General features: G+C 47.4%; 1 protein-coding gene across 1 annotated transcript; it reads left to right on the top strand.

Moving 5' to 3' along the window:
• The first annotated feature begins 386 nt into the window (after nt 1-386).
• On the top strand, nt 387-25,412 carry CD207 (CD207 molecule). The gene is made up of 8 exons (XM_059187992.1): nt 387-828; nt 1,012-1,155; nt 19,946-20,077; nt 20,170-20,286; nt 21,630-22,004; nt 22,598-22,749; nt 23,734-23,852; nt 24,246-25,412. Exons 3-8 carry the CDS (start codon nt 20,002-20,004, stop codon nt 24,394-24,396), a joined length of 990 nt encoding a protein of 329 aa, XP_059043975.1. The 5' UTR covers nt 387-828; nt 1,012-1,155; nt 19,946-20,001; the 3' UTR covers nt 24,397-25,412.
• The last annotated feature ends 613 nt before the right edge of the window (nt 25,413-26,025 follow it).

Raw genomic sequence — 26,025 nt, 5'->3', positions numbered from 1 at the left:
CTGAAAGTCTTTCATTCTCAGGCTGAAGCCTGTTTCCTCAGCCACTGCACCTCTCAACCCCTTGCCACACCACGCTGACGGTGGCGGGGAGCATGTAAGCGCTCGATCCGGGGTGGCGGAGACGGCGGGGGTCGCGCCAGCATGCTCTCTACTGCCACGTCCTATCCTTCCGCTAATTTTACCGGGAGAAGCTGGGCGCTTCTCTTCTCTTCCTCGCCGTCCCCAGCGAGGTGCCAGCCCACCCTCCAGCCACGACGTCTTCAGCTCCCGTCTACAAGCAGGGAGGCGTCCTCGTGTCGCCCCCTGCTGGTTGCGAGCTTAAGAGACTAGGGGGGTTTCGCCCCGCGCCGACGACCCTGCGCATGCGCGCTGGGCGAGGGCGCCGGCCCTCCTGGTTCTCCCAGCCTCCCAGAGCCGGATGCAGAACCCGGTGAAGTCGGCGGGAACGCCTGGAACAGAGGCCAGGAGCGGGTCTCATTTCTCTGGTTTATCTGTCTGCGCTAAGTGCTGGAGTCCGCTCTCCCTAAACCCCGGCACCTCGGCGGGGGGTGGCAAGGGGGCGGGACTTTACCACCCGGGGCCCAGAGAGCTGTGGCCGCGGGGCCCAAGGGCATTCTGTATTGGTTTCTGAAGCCCTTCCTGAGTTCTGAGGGTACCTGGATGATGAAAACACCCACCTTGTGGTCGTGAACAACGACAACCCCCACCCCAGGCCGCCCTGTGGCCTGACATCACCATCCTTCTCCCTTCAGTGTCGTCATTTTCAGTGTCTGGTAGAGGAAACAGATACAGGAGCAAATAGCACAGACTGATGATATGGGAATAACTGTGAGTATAAAGAACAAGTCTGGTACCAGGAGGGTCAGGGGTCACCATAAAGTTACACTTGAACAAGCACGGTAGACTCTGTAAGAGCCCACCTGGTGGAACTTTCTTGTGCAGAAGGACCCCAGGAGGACAGATGGGGGTGGGGCACTTCTGATGTGTGCATTTGTGTCTGCTTTGTTCCAGGCCTCACCTGGCTCTTTCCTGAGCTTCCTGTCACACATCTTGGGCAGGTGGCTGGAGATTAGATCCTTCAAGACCATGGGGCAACAGTTCTTAACTGTGTTTGCCAACTTAACAAGAGGACAACTGCTGTCTTTAGCTGAACAGGTAAAATATGACAACAAAAATACCGAAAATGTTGGGGAAGTTGGGTCCTCCGAAAGATCAGGAGGACAGGATTTTTCTAGCCTGCTCTTCTGTCCTGTGAGAAGGCCTTCCCTGACTGAGTACTGTTCTCCAGGAAAACAGTCACAGAAGAGAGTCAGAGGCTGTTGCTGTTGCTGTCATCTCTAAATCTGGTCACTTTGGACTGTTGGTTTCTGTGGCTCCATTTTGTCATGTATGTAAAGTTGAAGGAAATGGTATGGCCATTAATTCATTGACCTGTCAGCACGTGAGATCCTGGTGCTCCTCACGTCACTGCCCTGGATGTGGTGGACACGTGTTCAGGACAGTGGCTGGGGGCCATTCAGAAGGGCAAATATGTGGCTTCTGTGCATGAGAATCATCTAAAGTGAGCCTGGATGATGCCACTGGGAATTTGTGGTGTTTTGAATACTGGGCCTGTTTCAGCAAAGTAGCATTCCTCAAGGCCAAATGAATGAGCAGAGGAGATGTGATAGATATACAAATAATGAAATTGTGTGGTAGAAAGCCATCAGGACCTATAAAGGCTGTTGGCAATGTGAGCTGAGTTCAGAGAGGAGAGGACCTTCTTGCCATGGTGCTCAGAGAAGGCATAATGAAGGAAGTGGCATTTTTTGGTGGGTTGTAAAAATGGGGAGGATTTCAACATGGACAGTGTTGTAGCCACCTAGACATTAGGGTCACAGGCTGGGGGAGGACCCTGGAATCTGATGATAAGACACTGTGTGTGTATGTGTGTCTGTGTGTATTTGAGATACTTATTAACTTAAAAAGCCACAAAGAGATGAAAGTGTCTGTTTAATTTGGGGCAGAATATTATTTTAATTTTGATTTGGCCTGTCCCTACTCTATTGCTTTTGGGAAAACATCATGTCCTCCCTCACTCTGTGAAAAGGACCCATTGAGCTTGGTTAGGTGTCGTTAGGGTACTATTTGGACAGAGAACAGGTCTTGTTGGGGTAACTGGGAAAGTCACTGGGAACTGACTGGCCTCCTGTATTTATTCTCTACTTTTCCTCTTCTACACTCCCAGGGCTAGGGGGTCACCCAAGAGACTACCCATTCCGTGGGATCCGAAGTAGAAAAGTGGGGTAAGAGCACACAGGTGTGATTACCTGTGGTTCTGGTGCTCATCTCAGGCTCATCTTCTCCCTTCCATTTATGCTCACATGGCTGAGAAGGACCAGAGTTTGAACTTCGGTTCTTTCCCTGAACTCACTTTCAGACAGAGTGGTTGGAATTTTGTGGAGAATATGACCTCACAAGCCAAAAAAGCTAGACACCTGAGGAAAACAAGTTTCTCAAAGAAAGAAACAAAGGAGATAACATGTATCTTTTGAAGTATTAGAACAGATGGACCAATAATTTAAAATAACCTCAATAAATACACTTAAGGAAGCAGGGAAGATATTAATAATAGAAGAATAAGGAATCAGGGCGCCTGGGTGGCTCAGTGGGTTAAGCCTCTGCCTTCGGCTCAGGTCATGATCTCAGGGTCCTGGGATCGAGTCCCGTATCGGGCTCTCTGCTCGGCAGGAAGCCTGCTTCCCTCTCTCTCTCTCTCTCTCTGCTTGCCTATCTGCCTACTTGTGATTTCGCTCTGTCAAATAAATAAATAAAATTAAAAAAAAAAAAGAATAAGGAATTATAAAAAGAAGTGAGAGGAAATATTAAATGTGAGCAATACAATAGTTGAAATAACACAACAGATGGGAAAAATAATAGAATGGGCACAATTAATATTGCAAGATCAGATGTCTTACAGAAGGAAGCAGTGAAGAATAAATAATTAGGAAATTTTGAATTGAAGTTAAGAGGTATGGCAGTAGAAGTACAAATGCCAGAGTCCAGATAACAGAAGTCATAGAAAGAGAGAAAATTAAATATGCAGAAGAGGTATTCTGAACAAAAGATTAACAACAGCTGTGTTTTGGTTTCCACAAGGAAAGAAAACTTCATTATTATTATAGAAACCTAATAGAAACGGAAGAGAAAAGGAAGCTACACTTAGATGAAGGTAATAGTAGGCAATAAATGAGAATAAGGCAAAGTTACATCAAATCGGGTACTTATTGAGAGCCTAAGGGATGTTATTTGTGAGTCTCATGCTGTATGAATAACCTTGAAATCCCAGTTTTAAAAATATATTATGTGGCCTCCAGGTCAAAACTGTCCCTTCTGTTCTGGATGCCAAGAGCTACAATCATGCCTCATGTCCCCTCCTGCTCCAGGCTGGTCTGCCCCCCACCCCCCACTCCTCGTGGAATCTGGGGGAGGAGGCAAACACACATGGCCCAGGCTCCTTAAAAATATAAAAACCTGAGGGGCGCCTGGGTGGCTCAGTGGGTTGGGCCGCTGCCTTCGGCTCAGGTCATGATCTCAAGGTCCTGTGATCGAGTCCCGCGTCGGGCTCTCTGCTCAGCAGGGGGCCTGCTTCCCTTCCTCTCTCTCTGCCTGCTTCTCTGTCTACTTGTGATCTCTGTCTGTCAAATAAATAAATAAAATCTTAAAAAAAAATAAAAACATGAAAACATGGAAATGCAGCTTGCTCCAAACTGCACACAGGCAAACAAACGTTTGACCTCAAACCCTGTTGTATGCCTGATAAATCTGGTCCTTATGTGTATGGTCATTTGGAAGTCTCCAGCTCCTCCCAGACCTCTATCCATTTCATTGCCTTGAAAATATGTCTCCTGGACTGGTCAGATGCCCCAGAGAAGTTCCTCCCAGTTTCATGCTAGGAGGGAAAGGCGAAGTTGCCAGCAGGTTGGGAGCCAGTGGGAGAAGAGGGCTGGGTATGAAAGTGCAGGTCTTAGCATTTAGTAAGCGAACCCAATTTCCCTGGTCCCTCTGATTACCTCTGAAGGAAGTTGGAATTTTCATAAAAGAATTTTACCAAAGATTGAGGGAGAAAAGTAGTAACAATGAAAAGACACAGACACACACATGCACAAAGAAGGAAAGCAAGTAAGCAAGCATTCTCTAAAAATAGCCAGGTTCTAAGGATCAGATTTCTGACCCTATCCGAACAGACTCACCTTTAAGACCACTGGGTTCTTTCCTGGTTCACAGTCTCTTTGCCAGGATTACCATGCCCCAGCCCAGAGCTGAGCAGAGAAGGCTGCTCCATCATCTCGGCTCTGATTGGTTGACTGTGGCTGCCTGGGGCACTTTGCTAAGAAATTCTCTCTCTTTAGCCTTTTATTATGTATTTATTATTTATTATGTATTTTATTATGTATTAAGCAAATACGTAAGCAGAGAGACTGGTATAATGACTGCCATATACCAATTATGCCGCTTCAACAACTGACTGTTCTTATTTGATCTCCACCCCTATTGTTCTCCCTCAAATTGTCTTAAAGCGTATCCCACATATGATATCATTTTGCTACAAAAACTCCAGTATGTCTTTCTAAGAAGTAAGAACTCTCAAAAAAAAAAAAAAAAAAAAAAAAAAAAAAGGAAGGAAGAACTTTAGAATAACCACAATAATGCAATAATGATAGCTATAAATTAGTACTAATTCTTACATTGCCAAATATCTAGTCATTGTCTATATTTTCTATATTATCTCCTATGTCTTTTTACAAGTAGTTTATTTCAGTCAGTATCCCCCCAAAAAAGAAAAACCCATATCTGTCTGACACACTCTTTTGGGCATTTATTTATTTATTTATTTGACACACACAGAGAGAGAGAGAGTGAGAGAGAGGGAAAACAAGCAGGGACAGAGGGAGAGGGAGAAGCAGGCTTCCTGCTGATCAGGGAGCCCAAGGCGAGGTGCTCCATCCCAGGATCCCGGGATCATGACCTGAGCTGAAGGCAGATGCTTAATAACTGAGCCACCCAGATGCCCCTCTTTTAGACTTTTAAAGTCTGTAACTGTTCAACTTTGTGTGTGCATGCACACACATGTAAAAACTAGACAATAAATCCTTCAAATTTTTGATGCTGGCTTTTGCTGGCCCCTCTGGTGTCTTTAACCATGTTGCTCTGTTCTCTGGCAGTTTGATTTGGAGGATTTATCAGATTCAGGTTTGATTTTTCTTTTTTTTTTTCTGGTTTTGGACAATAGAACCTCATGAGTGGTACTTGGATCATATCAGGAGGCACTTGCTGTCCAGGTGTCTTTCTTTTTTGGTGGAGGTCTTCTTGCCCTTGGCAAGAACGGCTTTGGTGGAGCAGGCAAACATGGAGTCCCCCTGCTGCCTATCTCCCTTTTTGCAGGGGCTCTTCTCCCAACAGGGACCTGGCATTTCTAAATGTTCTAGACTGTTGGGACTGATCCCATCAGGGCTTACTGTATTGAACAATCACAGCTGGTGGGATAGAGGCCACCTCCACTCTGGCTGGTTTCTGAAGGCCAAGACTGTTCATGTCTGCTCTTTGGGGATAAGACCATTCCATAAAGCCATCACCTGTCTCTCTCTGTTCAAAGAATCCCCCTACTTTATGCATTTTACAGAAGCCTCATGGGTCCTGGCCTGGGAATGAGGGATAGGGACAGGATTACTAGTATTGCTTGCTACATTTATTAAGGGGGTCTGGAATTCCTGGAAGACCAGGATTCCATTATAACTATCATGCCATCCTACAAAATTTTAAGGAGGACCAGATTCACACACATTGTGAAAACAGTATTCTAAGTGGTAGCCTTGAGTAATTCTGTGTCCTGGCAAAGGTAATGGCGCCATCTATGGGCCTCTGATGGAGAACGCATGGTGTAATTGTGATAAGGAGAGGCAGAGGCAGGACAGTAGGGAATGGGATTCCACACTCTTCCTACTGATTTTTTTTAGTATTATGTTCAGTTATCCAACATATAGTACATCACTAGTACTTGATGTAGTGTTCAACATATTGATTAATGAAGTGTGAGCTCTACAGATCTTTGTTTAATGACCAGACGCGTGGCCAGTACTCTCCCAGACACTGAAGGAGAACCTCAGCAGCTCTCTGGAGTTGAGCATCTGTGCAGCTCTCTCTTCTTGGGAGCTCTGTGCTGTGTTCTTTAGTGGCCTCCGTCTTCTTGGACTCTCAGTTCTGTCCCGTCAACTGAGGGAGTATGCTGGGCTCCGCCTATTCTTTCCTTGTACACTGTGGAAGCTCTCAAGATACAGCAGGGGCAACTGTAGGGCTCCCCTCACTTGTTTCCTACATCTCAGGGTTCCCGTCTTTTATTGTCTATTGTCCAGTGTCTTTTTTTTTTTTTTAAGATTTTATTTATCTATTGGTGAGGGAGAAAAAGAGTGTGTGCAAGCGCACAAGTAGGGAGAGAAAGAAGCAGGCTCCCCACAGAGCAGGAAGCTCAATGCAGAGCTTGATCCCAGGACCCCGGGATCATGACCTGAGCTGAAGGCAGATGCTTAACTGACTGAGCCACCCAGGCATCCTGATGATGTCCAGTGTCTTACAGATCATGGTTTCTTGAATGTTGTTTCTTCTTCCACTGTTATTCCTTCTTGGCCAGAAGTAGAAGTCTTCATTCGGTCACTTTAGTTTTGAACTAGCTCAACCCAAGTTCCTGGATGGCTTTTAAGACACCACTAGCAGAGTCTCAGGGCATCTAGGGAGATTGGGGCCCAACCTCTGCTCTCAGGGTTCACATAGTAAAGATTTCATCCCTCCCCATCCCTCCCCACAATAGGTAGGTGTGGTTGGTGTCCCAGATGTGTGACATGTCTGGTTCTGTGGTTCCAGGTTACACACTGAGTGCCAGTCCTGGCAGGAAACAGTCTTTCCGCTTTGTGGGGCATCTTCTTAGTCTTGGTCAGCGGTCCCTGTGACACAGCTTTCTGGATACAGTTGCTTCCTGGTTGGTTTGTTTCTCCTCCTCCTCCTCCTCCTCCTCCTTCTTCTTCAAGTAAGCTCTATGCCCATGTGGGGCTCGAATCTATGATCCCAAGATCAAGAGTTGTACACTCTCCCAACCAAGCCAGCCAGGTGTCCCACTTCTTGGTTTCTTTGTCCTCCATTAAGACATGTTTGCCCCAGGGGTTCAGATATTGCTGTCAGAAAACAACAGATCCTTGGCTCCATGGCCCTTAGATGAAAAGTTCCTCACTACTGTTCCAGCTTAGAAGGACTCAAGACCTGAGCAGCATCAGGACGGTGGATCCCAGGGGACACCTGGAGGCCAGGCTCAGCCACAGTTGGTGCACACCTGCTGCGTCCCCAGCTCAGTCACCACTCAGCACCCTACCTGTGAGGGACTGTCGAGCTGCACAGTGTTTTAAAAAGAAAATCGTAAGTTGAGTGTAATCATGAAGAAGCAATTAGGCAAAACCAGAACTGGGGACATTCTACAAGCAACTGGTCTGGACTCTCCAAAATGTCAGTGTCATGAATGATAAAAAGAGGTGTGTGTGTGTGTGTGTGTGTGTGTGTGTGTGTGTATGCACACATGTGAGGATGAGGCAGTGAGCCTGGTCCAGGTTATAGGAAACTCCAGGACCATGACAATCAAATGCAATGCACAAACTTTAGTTGGATCCTAGAGTCAGGACCTTCTCCCCACCCCCAGGTATAAGGGACTTATTTTTTAGACATTTATATATAGTTTAGATATTGCAGCCACATTAAATTCCTTGAGTGTGGTAATGGTATTATGATTATGGAGGAGAATGTCCTTGTTTTTAGAATAAATGCAGAAATATCAAATAATGCTACCATGTTGCAATTCACTTTCAAATGATTCAGCAAGAGAAAGTTTGTATATGTACATACATATATATACATACATACATTTGCAAGTACAAAGGACCTGGGGAAGAAACAAGCTTGGAATATTTCCAAATGTGAAGAAAGCCAGTGAGAAGGAGTGGTGGGAGATAGGAACATGGAGGTAGACAGATACCAGATCCTGAAGTGTTTTGTTGAAGATGATAGATATTTAATTTTCTTTCCAGGGTAATGCGAATCCTTTGAAGCAAGGGACTGCTTAATCCCATTATGCATCTCATTTCTTCCCATACCTGGGAAATGTCCCAAGGTACCTGGAGCTACTATATCCATGGGAAGAGTTTTTGTTCTTTATAGACAGATAGCTACCCCCACCCCCACCCCATTTCTTCAGTGGCTAAACACTGGGCATGGATGGTTCTCACTTCAGGGAAAGTACTCAGAAACCCGGGGATTCCCTTGTCAAGTCACACACTCCCAAGAAGGTAATTGGAAGCCACAGCCAGGAAAGGGAGCTGTGCCCTCATCAGGGAGTTGTGGTCGTGGGGGACAGCCAGGCCTCCTGTGGCCAGGGAAGAAGAACAGTTCCTTCTGGAATTTACAGACAGAACTTAAAGCAAACAATAGCACACTTTTGGTGGAAATGGACAAATAAATGCTCAGAATGGAGGACCTCCAAGAGGGCCGGGCACTCATTCCTTCTATTTTATGCTGGGTCTTTGAATCTTTTCCGCTCTCTGGGTCTCCCTGATAGCATTTAACAGTACCCCTGTCCTTCTGTCGCCAACCTACAGCTGCATCTCCTCCTCTCCTTCCTGGAGTGCAAGGTTGGAGAAAAACGACGTAACTGGATAGATTGGGGCACAGGAAGAAAACATTACTTATCTCTTAGTGGTATGCTAGAATTAGCCCTTACAGGCTGTGAAGAGCCTATCATATACATCTTTTCTCAACTCTGCTTTCAGTGACATCGTGTTGGTTACTTAATGGCCGTGGTGGAAATATTTACACATTGACAGTTGGCAAATATTACAAATCGGGGTTTCTCCTCTAGATCTAGAGAGCCCGTTGTTAAACGTCTTTGAGCATACTACTGCATATTTCATTTGTTTAAAATTTTCTTCTACCTTCCCCCACCCCCCATATTAAAGTTTCCCAGGACTTTCCTCCTGGACTAAAGGACTTAATCTTGAGAGTAGGTTTAACCTAAAGCGTGCTCGTTGGTGAAAAAGATCTTAGAAACTATAGCAGAAAGCATTCCCTCCCACGTAACTATAGGGAAACAGACCTATTTATTTATTTATTAGAGATTTTTATTTATTTATTTGACAGACAGAGAGGCAGGAAGAGAGAGAGGAAGGGAAGCAGGCTGCCTGCTGAGCAGATAGCCTGATGTGGGACTCAATCCCAGGATAGGACTCGATCCCAGAACCCTGGGATCATAACCTGAGCCGGAGGCAGAGGCTTTAACCCACTGAGCCACCCAGGTACCCCGAAACAGACCTATTTAAAGTGAGTTCTGATGAACAGGTATATTGAGAAAATCTACAAAGAACACCAAATTTATTCTCCTTGCCAGTGAGAAGACTTGTTGAACAGGTGTAATCCTGTTCTGTTTTCATATAACAAAGGAATCTTTTAGGATGTCTGGAGTTCGGAGGTTGTTAAGTGCTGTGAATGTAACCTTTAATTCTTGAAAGCCTGTAATTCCGATTGCTTGTCACTCAACAAGTCAATGTCCTAATAACAATATTTACATTGATATATTTTTTCCTGAAGGTATAACTTGCGAGGTTTTGAATTAGTCCAGAAAAGGAACGTTGTCATTTCCCTTGCCAACCTCCATGCATGGTAGATTCCTTTTTCAAAGGATCTGAGAGCCTTTGAAATGTACAAGGCCACTGTATGAATAGTCCTCTCAGGGCTGTCTGTCCATTTCCTTACCCCCAGGGAGCTTCCTCTTCCATTCTTCTTTACTGCTATTCTAAATCTGCATTCTTCTTTTCAGTTTCCCAGTGCAACTCTAGTGGATCATCTCCTCCTGCTTCATCAGACAATCAGGCAAGAGCGAGACGGACATAGTCACAGAGAGGCTTACAGGCAGATTTCTGAGAAAAATGGTGGGGTGGGAGCTGACCAGCTAACCAAACCACTTCCGCCTGAATGGAATGAAAAGAACGAGATGAGGAAAGGTAGCGAAGACCTCACTAGCAGGGCTGAAGCTAGGAAGGCCAAAAATTTTGAAAGTGTCCTTTAGACATAAAATTTGGGCTCTAAAATTGAAATGATATTGTATAATCCAATATGGTTCTTTCTGGAGAGTGATTGTGGGGCAGAAGGGGGCCCACAGATGACACCAATCCCATTACCAGGTCCTGTTAATTCTGCCCCTAAATATATCTGGGATCTCCCCTATATCTCTATGTAGTTGTAGTTTTATTGGGTTGTTTTGTGTACCCAGGAAAGTTATTCATGTGGATTGTTTTGTCCATATGATTATTGAACTCTTTTATCAATTCAAATTACTATTCCAGATGGTTCTTTCAGATTCTTAGGGAAAACATCATTTCACCTACAAATAATAATAGCCTTGTCTTCTTCCCTTGAAAAGAAAAATCCTGGGACCTGCCTGAAGGAAACTCAAAAATGTAGACTGACAGATATAACAGAAGCAGATACCATATGGCTCTAGATGTGAAGACTATTTTAAGGATGTCAGGTCTTCCTAAATTATTTTACAGCTTTACTAAAATTACTAAATTTACTAAAATTAACCTTTGCATAAAATTGCATTGGACTTTGTTTTTGTATCTCACCAAAAGGTAATTTGAAAGAACAAGAATGGCTAAGAAAATTTTATTTCAAAAATGGTTAATAAGGGGGATCTGCTGTGTTTTCAGATTTGGTAAAGCAATTATTAGTCATTCTAAGGTTAATAAAGCTACATAGAGAGGCCTTTGACAGACCTGAGAAGAAAATAATTAATGTCAGAGAAAACTATGTGAAATTAAGGGGGAAGGTACATATTATTCAACAGACTGGGGCTGATATTCTATGGATAGTTTCTTTGGAAGGGGGTGATGACTCTTTGTGTGATTCAGCTGGGGAAGTGGCAAGACCTCATAGAGCAAACAAACTGGAACTTAGAAATTGGAGGGAACTGCAGTCTCTCTCTGAATCTTCCTTTTTTTGGCTCCAGGACAGTGTTTCTCAGAGTGAGAAGTGTCATCAATTAAGTGTAAAAGAAAAATGGCAATGGAAACCCTGTTATAAACAATGTTAAACAGATTTTCTTAACACAGAACTTCTCAGAACCTTTAATATGCTCGCAGCTACCATGACTCTTCAAGAAAGGCATACAGCATGGACTGTTTACCAAACTTATTTAACCTCTGAACCCATTTTGAGCATACTTCTGGACTAGTGTTCCATTTAACACACTGCAGGGAAAACTGGATCAATCTTAATAGGAAGGAGACCTGTCTGTGAGTGTATCAGTTAGGGTTCTTGATCGAAACAACAAGCCCGCGTCTGCATAGTTTAAGCATATAAGAAGTTTATTGAGAAGGTAACCACTTGTTCTCAGACTCAGTGTGAAGGCTTGGAAAATGGGGCAGGACCAAAGAAAGGAGGACATCAGAGAAGACTCCCTTCAAGAATTCCCTTGAATTCCCTTGAAGACTCGGGTATCTCTGAGGTAGTGCATTATTGTCTTGGTCATGCAGATGGTGACATCTGATTGCTTGTGCCTGAGTAGTATTCGAGGGAGCTTGAAAGAAGTAATGTCTGATCCTTTTTGTCTTCTGACTCAGAGTTGTGGTCCTATTTACCACTGATTTTGAGATTTTTCATTATTAAGAAGGGTACTGCCATCCTGGACAAAGAGACAAGTTATCTCTACAGCCCAGTACCCGTATACACACTCTCCCTCATCCTGGCACTTCCCCAAGCTGCTCTTGCCTGACCTAGTGCAGCTGTAAGCTGTCCAGACACATCTTCTTTCCAAGAGTGGACAGCCCACTGTCTTCTGAGTTACTGCAGCCAGCTCCAAGTCCAACATCACTGAGTGATCGTGTCGTCCTCTTTAGTTCTGTCATGACCCTCTCTGGGTATCCAATGATAAGTGAGAGGAAAAAGAAAGAAAAATGAAATTAAATAAAAAAGATACATGACACAGCAAGAAGGAAATACAGGTATAGTGGCTTTAGACCTTGTTTCGGCTAAGTTCACAAGGCCATGTGACCACCCTCCATAACCATTTATTCTGTTTTCCTTTGCTCTTCAGTCAGCATGTCGACTGCCTGTGTTCTTGACTTGGAGGGATGAGGGTGACTTTTGTTTCTGAGCTGTCTTATTCCTCTGTTGGTCAGCCCATTTGTTAAGGATGCCAAACTTGACAGGTTGACCTAGAAGATGCCCCAGGGTATATCTATTGCTTGAGTTCCAGTCAAAATCCTCCCTGCCCCCTATATTAGACATCTATGGCTGACTAACAAATTACCCCCAAACTCAGTGGTTTTAACAACAGACACTCTTTACCTCAGTGTGTGTGGGCTAGGAATCTAGGTGTGGCTTAGCTGGGCACCTCTGCCTCAGTGTCTCTCATGAGATTACGTTCCGGCTGTTGGGCACCAGCGACTGTGGTCTCATCTGAAGACATGACGAGTGGGGGAGGGTCATTCTTTCAAGATCCTCAGGGCATGACTACCAGGAGGCAGAGATCATTGGGGACCATCTTAGAGGATGCCACCACATCCCATTTGTGTGTCAGCGAACCTTATTCCCTTGACTGTCAGATCAACCATTCTACATGGTAGACATGGAGATATAGTTCCCAGATCCCCCTTCAAAGAAGAGCTTGTTGCCTGAACTGGTTGTTGGGGCTGTGAGCAGGTGGTCTCCAGCTGTCAGCTCCTTTAGGGCTGTACTTCTGTGGGTGGCCTACACTCAACAAATAATTAATGCAGGGTTCATCAGGTAGGGACATTTTAGTCTAACATGGGACAATTCTGGTAAGTCATTGATGCTCTGGAGCTCCTCATGGAGCTGACTCAGGTTTGTTGGTCCTGTACTGAAGTTCCACAGTTTTGTTTCTCTCTCTGCCTAATTTTGCCTTCGCCCACTCCCTTCTGCAGATGTTGCTCCTTCATAGAAAATCCTATACACCAAATGCCATCTCAGTGTCTGCTTTTGGAAAATCAAGTCTGAGACATTGCCAAAAGTATGATTTTTTTTCTTAAGCCTGTTTTTCCAGTGGCATGAGGTGTTGAAATAGCCTGATAGCAGTCCCAGCTCCTAAGTCAGGGTATCTCTCCTCTGGGTACCCCCAGTCAGCAGATCTAGACTTTCAGAAGGGAAGTAAGACCATTGAGGATGGGTCATGTTATGTCAATGTGAGAGATACTACCTAATTATACTCCTTAGTATAAATACTCTAGATCCATGTACTGTGGGGGAAGAAACAGCCCTATTTTATTATTATTTTTTAAAGCTTTTATTTATTTAACAGAGAGAGAGAGAGAAAGACTGTGAGAGAGGGAACACAAGCAGGGGGAGTGGGAGAGGGAAAAATAGGCTTTCCGCCGAGCAGGGAGCCCGATGTGGGGCTCAATCCCAGGACCCTGGGATCACGACCTGAGCTGAAGGCAGACACTTAATAACTGAGCTACCCAGGTGCCCTGAGATAGCCATATTTTATTTTATTTTAAAAAGATTTTATTTATTTATTTGAGGTAGAGCAAGATTGAGAGAGACAGAGGGAACACAAGCAGGGGGAGTAGCAGGCAGAAGGAGAAGCAGGTTATCTACTGAGCAGGGAGCCCAACACGGGGCTCAAGCCCAAGACTCTGGGATCATGACCTGAGCCGAAGGCAGATGTTCAACCAACTGAGCCACCCAGGCACCCCCAAACAGCCCTATTTTAAAGCAGATCCTACATGCTGTTGAGCACCTCCCAGTGTTTCAAGGCATTGTCTCCTAGCTGGGACTGCAACAGACTCTTCAGGGCCCAAGTCTGTTGTTCTATAAGGCCAGCTCTGACAAGGTCTTCCGTTCACATGCTCTGAGTGCTCCTTGTCCTTTTCTTGATGTCACTTAACACAGCACGTGATATACTTATTTGGGCTATATTTATTGTAAGCTCCTATGTTTATTGCTGACCACCCAGTGCAGTCTGATACCCAGAAGGTGACTTTTGCTGAATGCCTTTGGTGAGAGTTTTGATTCTCCGTGAATATGTTTGTGTTTTATGTGAGTGATTGCCAGGTCTGTGGGTTACTGTTTTTCAAGTCCCAGAGCAATGAAGCTGTAGAGTCTTGAGGTTTGGGTTTCTTGGCCACAACATGGCTCTCTCCTTTTTCCCTTTCCAGTTCAAGATCATTAACTCTGGACAAGTGCTGCCAGGCATTTTTATCCACCAGTCATCTAGACAGAGCAAATCTTGTTATGCAGCACTAAGGTGTTTCCATAGAAAGTTGTCTCACTGCTCTTGAACTTACACAGGTGACATATGCTCCCCTAAATAACTCATCCACGCAGCACTGTATGGAAGAGCCAAGATCCCATGCCAGAACTCAGGTTTTCCCACTAGAACTCAGGTTTTCCCACTAGATTGAAGGTCTTCAACCTTGACTGCATGTAGGACTCACTCAAGGGTTATTAAAGATGTTGATGCCTGAGCCCCAACCCACACCAAATAAGTCAGAATTTGGGGGGCGTGGCCTTGGCTTTTTTTTTTTTTTTAACAAACGTGTTCCATGAGTTGAGGACCCCTGTACTGGGTCCTAGACACGTAACTCTCATGCTCTACCACCCCACCCAGGGAAGGGAGCTCTGTGAGCATATAGTTTTCATGTGGTTGAAAGTCAGATATATTAGGAGAAAAGTTTACTTGCAGGAAATGAAAGCATGGACCTATATTTCTTTCTTTCTTTCTTTCTTTCTTTTAAAGATTTTTTATTTATTTAATTGACATACAGAGATCAGAAGTAGGCAGAGAGGCAGGCAGAGAGAGAGAAGAAGGGAAGCAAGCTCCCTGCTGACCAGAGAGCCTGATTCTGGGCTCGATCTCAGGACCCTGGGATCATGACCTGAGCCGAATGCAGACGCTTTAACCTACTGAGCCACCCAGGTGCTCCTGGACCTAAATTTCTGTACTGTGTTTGATTTGATTTGATTTTTTTAAAAAGATTGTTTATTTGAGAGAGAAGGAGAGAGTGGGAATGGAGGGGCAGAGGAAGAGAATCTTCAAACAGACTCCCCACTCAGCACAGAGCCTGAAGCCTGACATGGGGCTCGATCCCAGGACCCATGAGATCATGGCCTGAGCAAGAGTCAGATGCTCAACCGACTGAGACACTCAGGTGCCACTCCCTGTACTGTGTTTTAAATAGGAGCAGTCTGGGAGAATGTCATATTTTACACCATTTAAAACTGCAGGTTTTTTGATTGTTGCTTTAGGCTTAATCAGGGATACACTTTATTTTCCTTGCAAGAACCCAGGTGGAATGCCAAGAATTATTCAGAGAGAACTGCATGCTGCTGCAGGACCAGAACCATGACTGTTTCGTTCAAGGTGGAGCTCCCAACAGCTAGGCGTCGAGACTGGCACCCAGCAAGTACTTGATAAATTTCACTGGGTGGGTAAACAGATGCTGGGGTGACTGGATGCAAGGCAATACCATGAATTCCCGTGGGGATGTTCCCCGTAGAGGAACATCCGGAGACAGGATGGGAGACACTCACCCTAAGGGTCCTGGATGAAAGCCGCAGCTGGTAGGAAACAGGACCATCTCTAGGGAGCAGCAGGAGGCAAAGGAAGTTTAAGGTTCCAGGTAGGAAGACAGCCAGTTAAAGGGCCAGCTGGAGATCTTAAGTTGGGGAAAGAAGTTCGTACAAGGGAAGCTGGGAGAATCACCTAAAAGCATAAAATGGTGGCTGAGAGCAGTTATCTCATCACTTGTTACAAAGGAGCAAAATTGAAATACTTGGAAAGAGAAACCTATTGCTAAAGTTGAAGAAGAAAGTTGGAGGGAACCATACACAGCATCAGGGCATAAAGTGAATGGTGTTACGATTTGTTAGAGCATAGGTATATATTGGGATTTTAAAACTTATTGGCTTAGTGGCTTTCGTTTGCAGAGGTCAGAAAGCCCTGTTGTGACATTGGAGATGTTGTTGTGGGATTTGGGGTTTTCGGAGGTCCTGTTCTTTTTTGTGGGTTTAGGTACAGATTTGCGTAGCACGTGCGTCATGGAAGTCGCATCAAGACAGAACTGGACAGTGGCTGGGTTTCACTCGCTCTGGGCATTGGGAACCTGACTCCAGTTGCCAAGCAGGATCCCTGTGCTCAAGAACGAAGTGATGATTATACAAGAACTCTTTGGCTTGGATGGTTCAGAGCAGCTTCCTCTGCCTGAAACACAGCGATCCTCCCACAGAGCCAGGCTACTCGTTCATATCCACACCACCCTGCACATGGTGTCGCCAGATGTAATGGTATATTCACTGACGTCTGGCCTGTGGTCATTGTTTCAGAGAAACCTGCCCCTACCTAATGTTCCAAAAAAGAGGAACCTCTTCCCAAGGTCAAGGAAGGCCAGGAGAGGCCCCCTGCAGGGTCCTTGGTCCTTTTCAATCTTGGGAGAGTCTTGGGAGATGTACATGTTTTCAACAAGAAGAACACTATTTCTGTGGGCAGGGTCTCTGGCTGTCTTTCTCCTCACACCTGGTGCACAGTGGGAGTCCCAGAGGAATGTAAGGATGAGTGGTCCCACCTAGCACCGCTTTCCTATTGGTTTCTCTGCCCTTGCCCCTGTTGCCAGAGCACATACCCAAAGGGTAGCCTAGGAGCCTTTGATTATCTGGGGTCTGCTGGTCAAACCTGGCATCCCATGATACACAAGGGTGCCCTCTGAGGCTGTGAACAAGCCTGACCAGCTGTCACAGTGTCTTCTTTCTCATATCATAGCCATTTCCCCCTCTCTGTGCTCCTCTTCTTTTCCCCACCCCTCTCTAATGTGTTGTCCACTCTAGTTTCCTCCATGCCTTGACTGGAGGGAACTGGATTCCTCTCCTTGGAGATGACTCTTGGTCCTGCTGGGGCATTTCAAGCAACCCACGTCTCTTCTCCACTCCTACTGATTGTGTCCATGGTCCACCCCAAGCAGAAAGAGAGTCCTGACCAGAGAAGGGGAAAAGTGGACAAACGGTCTCCTCCCACTGCCGTTCTACAAAGAAGGTCTTAGAGTCCCAGGGGCTCGGCGAGTGGGAAAACAGAGATGACCATGAACTTCCCTTCCTGTCGTCATAGCAGTGATTTCTGGTCACTCTAAGTCTGGCCTAAAGTTCCTCCTCTGTTTGGAAGAGCTGGGCTTGCCTGAGTGTCCAAGAGAATCTCCCATTTTCCTGGGAGGAAAGTATGGTTGAAGTGCCTGCCTCCTTCTCTTTTTCCTTCCCAGGGTCTCAGCTCAGGGGCCAGAAAGGCCCCCAGAGGGATGCACGGGCGATGAGCTCAGTCAGTGCCTATGGAAAGATGAGCACGGCCATAGGAAAAGAGCTCGTGACTCACTCCTTCCCTGCCAAGTGGGAAATGAAACTCCTCATGGCTGGGACTTTTACATCCACCATCTCTAAAACCCCAGTGGGCCCACAGCCCGGGATTTTGGTTGCTTCTTGCTTAGCTTCCTCATGCTGGATCAGCTGAATATCTATGTGAGGCACCTGTTTCCATTACTCAGAGTAGATGCCGCCCAAGCCCAGGACTTCTTATGCAGTGGGCTCCATCCTGGTGAGGCTTCTGGACCTCTTCTGGGACCAGTGAGAGGGCATAGAGGCATTTCATCAGTACCTCATGCTACAAACCAGCAGAGGTCTGGGAAAAGTCAGCTCTTTGACAGGGAAGAGGCCACACACTCCAGGTAATATTGTGTGGCGGCTTTTGTCCCTCCCATGCCTTAGAAGGGGACCAGGACCCCCAATGCCCCTTCTACCAGAGTCTTGAGTAACTTGGCTTCTTCTCTACCCCAGGCCCTAGACTATGACAGGTTGTGAATGTCAGGCCAGGAGCCAGGAGCAGAAGGTCTGAGATGACTCTGGAGTTTGACTGGGTACCAACCACAAAAGCCCAGAATCAGAACATTCTAATCCTTTCTGAACACTGGTAGAACCAAAGTTCTGCAACCAAATGAGCAGCCTGAAGAGAGTGGGTATAGTCATAAGCATTTAGAGACAAGCAGTCAGTTGGTGTGAGGCCTTCAGTTTGGGGGATGAACCAACATCAGAGTTTAGAAGAGGTAGCAGTCCTGGAAGCTACAGACAGAAAGTGGGTAGGGAAGAGATGAGGTAGGACAAAAGGGACACCACCCCTATGGCCCAGTTTCTTTCCCGCCACGTGGGAAAAGGGTTGTAGCTGGGCGTCTTCCTCATCCCATGAGAGGAGCAGCTCCAGTGTGAGGCCCAGTCTGCCCGGAGAGAGCAGCAAGGGGCCCATAAGTATAGCGGGCTGAGTAGGGAGGTAGGATCCTCTCAGATATCAAAGCAGCAGAAGCCTCTGCAGGAGTGGGTGGCTGTTTCCTTGGCCTTCCTCATTTATTTCCAGCCCTTGTCCCTGACACCACCCTGTCATCCAGATCCATTGGCTCAGATTCATTAAGGCTGGGCCAGCTTTCTTGTCCCGTGGTCAGAAGTGTCATGCATTTTGGAGTAAGGTATAAATCACAGTTGTCTCGTGTTTTTGCTGTGGAAATGAATGGGAACAGTTAGAAAGAAGTGGTAGCTTCTAGAAGACAGATCCCAATCCACAGACTAGAGGTTTCAGGGTTGCGAAATGAGCGGCCACCAGTGGATGGATCAAATCCATCCATGATCTGCCATCTGTTCAGCCAGCCAGCCAGGCAGCCAGGCAGCCATCTAATCTGGACCTCGCCCCTTCCTTTTCTCCTTCTCTCCCTCTCTCCTCTTCACTCTTTCGTCTTCTCTTTCCTCTCTTCTAAGTAATATTGGCTTAGAGTCTGTGATGTGCCAGGCTTCTCAGCTGTGGCAGACTTCTTCAAAGAGGAGAATCTTCCCAGGAGAGATCTTACTTAGTCCCTCCCTGAGCCCCGCTTCAGCTCCTCTGCCCTGAGCTTCTCCCACATATGAAGGAGCCATTCCTGGCCTGATGGGGCTAAGCCTCCCCACTTTGAGAAGCTCACAAGTGCAGGAAGGCAGGGAGGAGAACCCCCATCTTACACTTACATGTTGCATCTCCAAGCCCCACTTTATAAAGCGATGCTCTGTCATGTGGGAGACCTTAGTATCAGCAAGTATATGATTCCAGTGGTCTCCCTGTCGGTCTCCTTGCTTCCGGGCTTCCCACATCCTGTTCAATGTTCCTCACCACTCTCAGAGTGAACCTTCTTCAGTTACCCTGTCCTTGTCTCTCTCCTGCCTGAAAGCCTTCACTGGCTCCATGTCATCCATAAGTCAAAATTCAAGCTGCTTATTATGACCCCAGTTGTCTCTCTCGGCCTATGCCCTTCCCACGCCTGTCACACACTTTACATTCCAGCACCACCAAATGGCCCTCTGTGCTGTCTTATGCCCCCTTACTTTTGAATATGCTAATCCTTCTCCCTGGAACTTTTTACCATTATTCCATCTCTGCACTTGTTTGAATGGTGCATGTGCCCTTCACACTCTATTGTAATTGATTTGCTCTGGTCTGTCTTTCCTACCAGATTGTGAGCTGCTGGAGTACGGACTATGAGTTAGTCATCTTTGTGGCCCAGTCCTTGTCCAGTGTCTGGTCCCTAGGAGGCACTCGATGTGTATTTATGGTATGAATGCCTGTGTGGATCGATAAGGGTTGAAAGGAGTCTTATAAGAGATCTGGAATAGTGCTGGGACAGTAGAGTTAAAATGTCTGTGTAACAGGCCTGTGGAGAAGACAAATGGCCTCTTTCTGAGAGCTCGGAACTTTGCAGAGAGAGCTGAGGCCAGACAAGGTGTCTAAACCCGGAATGGAGAACTTTGGGATGACAAGACCACCTCCTCTGGTACTCACTTCCTGTTTTTTTCTGGATAAAAGGTTCTCAGGGAGCCAGCCGGCTGGAAGCACCTGTGCTGCAGGGGTGAGCGTGCGGGATGAAGGCTGCTGAGAGTGAGGTCCCGGATGCGCACTTCACCGTGGATAAGCAGAACATCTCCCTCTGGCCCCGAGGCAAGCACCAGCCTCTGCTCAGAATCTGCTTGCTGTGGTGTGTTCCGCTGTTGGCAGGTCCTTCAACAAATGTTCTCTTCTTCTTCTGACAGATCCTCCTCCCAAGACGGACCCGTGCCTGGTTTTGAGGAAGCCTCTCATGGTCCGGGCTGCAGTCATTACCCTGATACTGGGCTTTGTGGCCTCCATCCTGCTGCAGGCCACTCTCTGTAAGTCCTGGGTTTTATCATCCCAGCTTGGTTCTTCTCCACCATTAGCTCCCTAAACATCCAGACCCTGTCTTTCCTGCTGTCTAATTTTGTCTCTTACCTCTGGCTTTTCCAGTTGTCTCATTTCTCCTCTTTCTAGGTACAGCCACGGGGTTCCCTGTCCCCAGGAAGATGAGCTGCTGCTCTCTCCTTCCCGATTCTGGGGAGATTTTCCTGATTGGGATCAGCCCTTGCATGCTTGGGCTCAAGGATGTGCTCTTTTGTCCCCAGGAAACATTCACCCATTTCTTTATCCCCTGTCATCCCCACCCCTGGAGCTGTGTCCCTTTTATTTGGAGCCTTGTGGGCAGCTGTTAGCAGTGAGCAGAATGTTTCCTGACTCCACAAAAGAAGGAATTCCAGCTGTATCCTCAGCCCCAACTGACTAGTTGGAGAAGCTGCCAATGAGCGGACAGATCTCGTGGTTCACCATCCTGACCAGGATCCCTTCATGCTCTCTTTGCTCTTCTTCCCCTCTCTGCCAAGGGCCCATCAAAGGAGACTTCCTCCTTGTTCACCAGATGCGTGACTTATCTCTCCTTGTCTTCTGCTTTGTCCAGCCCCTCCTGTTCTCCGCTAGCAGAGCCTTCTCCCTCCCACCGGGTGTCCAGAAAGCAGGGGGAGGGAACATCCGTCTTCTCCCTTCAAGGCTTTGGGACATATTTGGTCTCAGACGTGGAGCTTCTGAGCAGAGTTTCCTCTTGGCTTGTCATCAGTCTCCTACCTGGCACCCAAGCCTGTGATCTGAGCAGAGTGTGACAGTGGATGGGACGAGGCAAGGGGAGAAATGGTTTCACAATTCCTTCTTTCCATATTCTCTGGAGAAGTCACTTTCAGGTCAGAAGTCTGGATTGTTGGCTCCCATCTTGGCCACAAGGGGCCTGTGGGCAGATGTGGGATGGGTGCTGCCCTAGCTGAGGCCACTGCAGGGGCCTCCAAAAGGAGAGAGCTGGGAAGCAAGTGATGGAGCACCTGGGGATGCAGCAAGGGGGTAACCAGGGCATCGTTTGTGCCCTGAACACACAGAGAAAATTTAGGACTGGGTGCCAATCTCCACTTCAGCTTGCCTGTGAGGTCCTCCAGTGGTCTGTATTTTATTAATCTTTGCATTATCTGCATCTGCAAGAGTTCCTGGCCAGCGCTAGTTTCCCATCGCATGTGTGTTGAATGAGTATGTCACAAATGAATGGGGGGGGGTGAGCAACAGGTCTTGGGGAGCTTCAGCCTCTCTCCTCTTTTCCCCTGACAACACTCCCAGGCCCTGGGAATGCCCTCGGCTGACCTCTTGACTTTCTCAAATCCAGATCCCTGGTTTATGCGCACGATATCAGATGTAAAGACCAATGCCCAGTTGCTGAAAGGCAGTGTGGACAACATCAGCACTCTGGGTTCTGAGATTAAGAGGAACAGAGGCAGTGTGGAGGCAACCAGCCTTCAGGTCCGGATGGTAAATGCCAGCCTGGCTCATGTGCGTTCTCAGATCGGGAAGTTGGAAGCTGGTGTGAGGGATGCCGCTGCCCAGATCCAGATGCTAACAAGAAGATGGGAGGAGGTCAATGACTTAAATGCCCAGATTCCAGCACTAAAAAGAGATCTGGGTAAAGCCAGCTCTTTAAATGCAAAGATCCAGGGACTCCAGAGCCATTTGGAGGACATCAGCAAGTTGCTCAGGCGGCAAAGTAAGTGACTCAGAAAAGGACATTGCAAGCTGACCAGTGGCTCATGGGGCCTTGCAGCCACAGGGATGAGGCTGTCAGGCTGGTGTGTGCGGAAGGAAGGGGAAGAGGAGCCGGGCAGGCATGGTTGGACAGTTAAGAAGCAAGGGCTCAGCTGTGGGCTTGGAGGACTTAGGGGCTGGAGAGAAGGGACCAGGCACCAGCATGGGCTCTCACACCAAGGCATAGAATATGAAGGCATTAGGGAGTCTCTGTTTTGGCCCAAACCCATCTATTTATCTGTTGAGTTCCTCCCCCAAAGCTGGGGAGCTCAGCCCCTTGTGATGGTCAACAGAGAATTGCTTCCCTCTTCTGGGAGAGACAGATTCTTGATCAATGTCTCTAACTCTCCCCTCTCTGAGCCCGGACACTCTACCACTCTCAGCCAGACCTTCAGTAGATGGGACAGTGTCCCTGAGCCCTTACACAAGAATCCCCAGACTCCAGAGCCCAGCCCTACCCACTGCTGTCTCTGAGATCCCACTCAAGAGCTACCTACAGGCAGCACCCAAAGGAAACAGGAACCCCAGTGTTCATCTTTTACCCTTGTTCTCCAGATGACATTCTGCAGATGGTTTCTCAAGGCTGGAAGTACTTCAAGGAGAACTTTTATTACTTTTCTCAAGTCCCAAAGACCTGGTACAGTGCCCAGCAGTTCTGTATGTCCAGGGATTCACAGCTGACCTCAGTGGCCTCAGAGAGTGAACAGGTGAGTGAGTGTTGTTCTTTTGTTCTGACGGGCTTTTGGAAGGGGGTGTATTAACAGCTGTATCAGGCAGGATGGGCAAGAGTATGCTGCAGTGACAAAAGTCCCTGAATATTGGTGACCTAACAGTGGAGGATGACTTCTCTTTTACACTGCCTGTCCAGCAATGGCCTGCAAGGGGTTCTGTCCACTGTGGTTACTCAAGGACCGATGCCAAAAGAGACTTCATTTCAGCATGTGTTTCCACAATTGCTGAAGCAGGGAGAGAGAACGTGGCAAATTTTATGTTGGCCCTTAAGCTTCTGCCTGGAAATAACAGATATCACTTCTGCTCATATTTCATTGGCCAAAGCAAATGAAGATATAGTCCCAGCTTCAGAGAGGGCTGGGAGGTACGATCTTTCCATGGGCCCAGAAAACAAAGGCATTAATAACATTAACGTAACCCAGGAAGTCTCCTACCTGGTCAGCAGAATACTGAATGAGTCCCTTTCATTTGTGAGGTGGGCTGCTAGAGCAGGTAACAGTGTGTGCTCTGGAGTCTGGTCAAGAGTCCCAACCCTGTCCCTAACTAGTCCTAGAGCCCTGGGTAGGTTACTTAACTTCATCAACTCAGCCTGCTTATCCATGAAACGTACATGAGAATAGTCCCTGCTTCAGAGAAGAGCTGAGCAGACGCATGTTAAATGCTTACTACATTTAGTTGTCATGATCTGGGCCCTTCTCCTGGGGGCCCTGCTCTGGGGTTCAGCTGAGTTTTTCTTGCGCTCCAGCATCTGCTTCCTGAGGGGCCAAAAGGCCTAAGTCCTGAGTCTGTAAGTTGTGGGGCAAAGGTAAATCAGAATTTGGAAGATGGACTCTGGATAGGGAAGGGGTTTGAGAGAGGTCAGTGTGTGCTTTCATGGAGGACAGGTGAAGGACACCCAGAGGGACAGATGTTCCAGCTGTGAGTCGTGGTAGTGTCTCACTCCTTCTCCTTCCCTACAGGAGTTTCTGTACAAGATGGCAGGTGGACTTTTCTACTGGATTGGCCTGACCAAAGCTGGGACTGAAGGGGACTGGTACTGGGTGGATAATACTCCATTTGACAAGGTCCAGAGTGCACGGTAAGTCCCAGAGCCTCCTTCCCGGCCTGACTTTCCCGGGTCAGGGCCAGGGCACAAAGGATGGGATGACTACAGGGTTTGTGGTTCTTCCTTGTCCTCCTCCACTCATTGCCTGTGGGCTTGGGGACAAATCCGTGGCCTCTCCATGGCTTCTGGGGTTTGGCAGCATGGCCTTCCACCAGCCTCAGCAGGGCCCCTGTTCTAAGTCTTGGGCTTTGCCATGTGGGTTTGTGTAGGGCCTCGAGAGCTATGGGCTGGCTTGGCTCTATCCCCTTCCTCTCAGGCACGGGTGCAAAAACGTGATGATCACCCAGGGTCATAGCTGGGGTTGAAGCCACTCATTTCTTCATTGGAAACAAAGTTTTGCTTTTTTTTTTTTTTTTCCTTTGGTAGGTTCTGGATTCCAGGTGAGCCCAACAATTATGGGAACAATGAACACTGTGCCAATATAAAGATGTCCTCACTTCAGTCATGGAACGATGCCTCCTGTGACAATAAGCTCCTTTTCATCTGTAAACGGCCCTACATCACATCAGAACCATGACAGGATTAGTCCCAAGCTCACACACTGAGCTCCAATGCTTGTCGAACTCAAGAACATGCCCCTTTTTCTTCCAATTCCAGTGTGACTTTGCACCTTCATTTTTCTGGCTTCAAAATTGTCTCAGAGGCATCCTGGAGTTCATCTGCTTTGGCTGGGAATTCTCTGACCCCATAGAGGCAGCTGGCTTGGAAAGGAGACCTTGGAAAGGGAGAGTAGAGCAGAGAGGATTTAGAAGTTCCACCTGTCTCAGTAAGGTGATCAGGACCTTGGGGTTCCTTGTCGCTTCAGAGAAGCCTCAATTTTATCACATGGAGGTCGCTTCAGACCACACAAACAACCCTGATACCAATGTTTAGGGCTTTTCCAGTTCATCCCACACAATTCCCAGTTGCCTGCCTAGCAGACCGTGTTCTTCTCAGTGGGAAGAGCTCTGCACTTGGTGACCCTGTCCGGGCCATGACCCCACTGCCCTCTGCCATCCACACTTCCTGTCACTTGAGCCCCTTCTTCTCAGAGATGGGGGCATCTGGTTCCGGTCAGGGGCTGATGTGGAAACAAGTTTCCTTTAGAGCTGGATCAGTATCCACGCTCCCTATGGCTCTGCCTCACTCTGCAAACTCTGTGCTCCAGCTCTGTCTCTGCAGTCCTCCACCCAGCCTCTCTGCCTCACCTCCTGCACATCCTCTCTGGGCTGCATTTCCTCCCTGCCCTTTAGATATAGAGGAGGTGGTCCTCTGTCCCTAGAGAGTTCACCTGCAAACTGTATTGGAACGCACTACTGCCGGGTAAAGCATGTTTTACCTATGCGGGCATATTTTATTCCTGGATGTGCAGGTGAAAGTGCCAGCAAGGCCATCTGCTCCACTGGACATGAAGTTCTGGGGGTAGCCCCACGAAGCAACTGGGGGCTCAAAAATAACAAGGGGGTAGAGAAGACCTGGCCCTGGAAATGCCACAAAATATAAGCAGTACTTACCCCTGGTTTTTATTGAAATAAAGGAGAGTGAGCTCTGCAGTGTCACAACCCTCTCGGTGGCCTTTCCTCACTGATGTTCACTGGACAATCTGCTGTTGCCTGGCTTTATTCCTGAGGGGGAGACTTGGCCATGTTTCCCACTCTTCACTCAGATCCCCATTCATGGGTATCAAGTCCAAACCCTGATCTGGTGGCCAAGGCGGGCATCCAGGCAGAGGCTGAACCCGCTGGGAGGAGAGTAGACGGGGAGCAGGGAGGATGTGGTGTGAGCACAGGGGTGGGCTCAGCAGAGCGCCCTCCTCTCCTTAGGTCCTCCTCTGGGCCCTCAGTAGGGTCCTGGGGACAGGACATCTTCCTTTAATGACTGTGACCAGCAGGTGGTGTTCTGGGTGCAAAGGGTTCAGGCTTAGGGCAGGGGCATGAGGAGGAAGCTTGAAGAAATATGGGACAAAGGGGATTTTTTTAAAAAACAACTATTTATTTATTTATTTAACAGACAGAAAGATCACAAGTAGGCAGAGAAGCAGGCAGAGAGAGAGAGAGAGAGAGGAGGAAGCAGCCTCCCTGCTGAGCAGAGAGCCGGATGTGGGCCTTGACCCCAGGACACTGAGACCATGACCTGAGCTGACAGCAGAGGCTTAACCCACTGCGCC

The sequence above is a fragment of the Mustela lutreola genome, chromosome 9, assembly GCF_030435805.1.
Source record: "Mustela lutreola isolate mMusLut2 chromosome 9, mMusLut2.pri, whole genome shotgun sequence".
Classification (NCBI taxonomy): Eukaryota; Metazoa; Chordata; class Mammalia; order Carnivora; family Mustelidae; genus Mustela; species Mustela lutreola.
Note: the sequence above shows the minus strand (reverse complement) of the source record. Positions and strands in the feature narration are given on the sequence as shown.

Excerpts from the sequence above, each read along its gene's own strand:
- CD207 (XM_059187992.1), top strand. The coding sequence starts at position 20,002 with ATGAAGGCTGCTGAGAGTGAGGTCCCGGATGCGCACTTCACCGTGGAT. Across the intron at positions 22,750-23,733 it reads TGGCCTCAGAGAGTGAACAG|GAGTTTCTGTACAAGATGGC; the intron begins GTGAGTGAGTGT and ends CCTTCCCTACAG. Across the intron at positions 23,853-24,245 it reads GACAAGGTCCAGAGTGCACG|GTTCTGGATTCCAGGTGAGC; the intron begins GTAAGTCCCAGA and ends TTCCTTTGGTAG.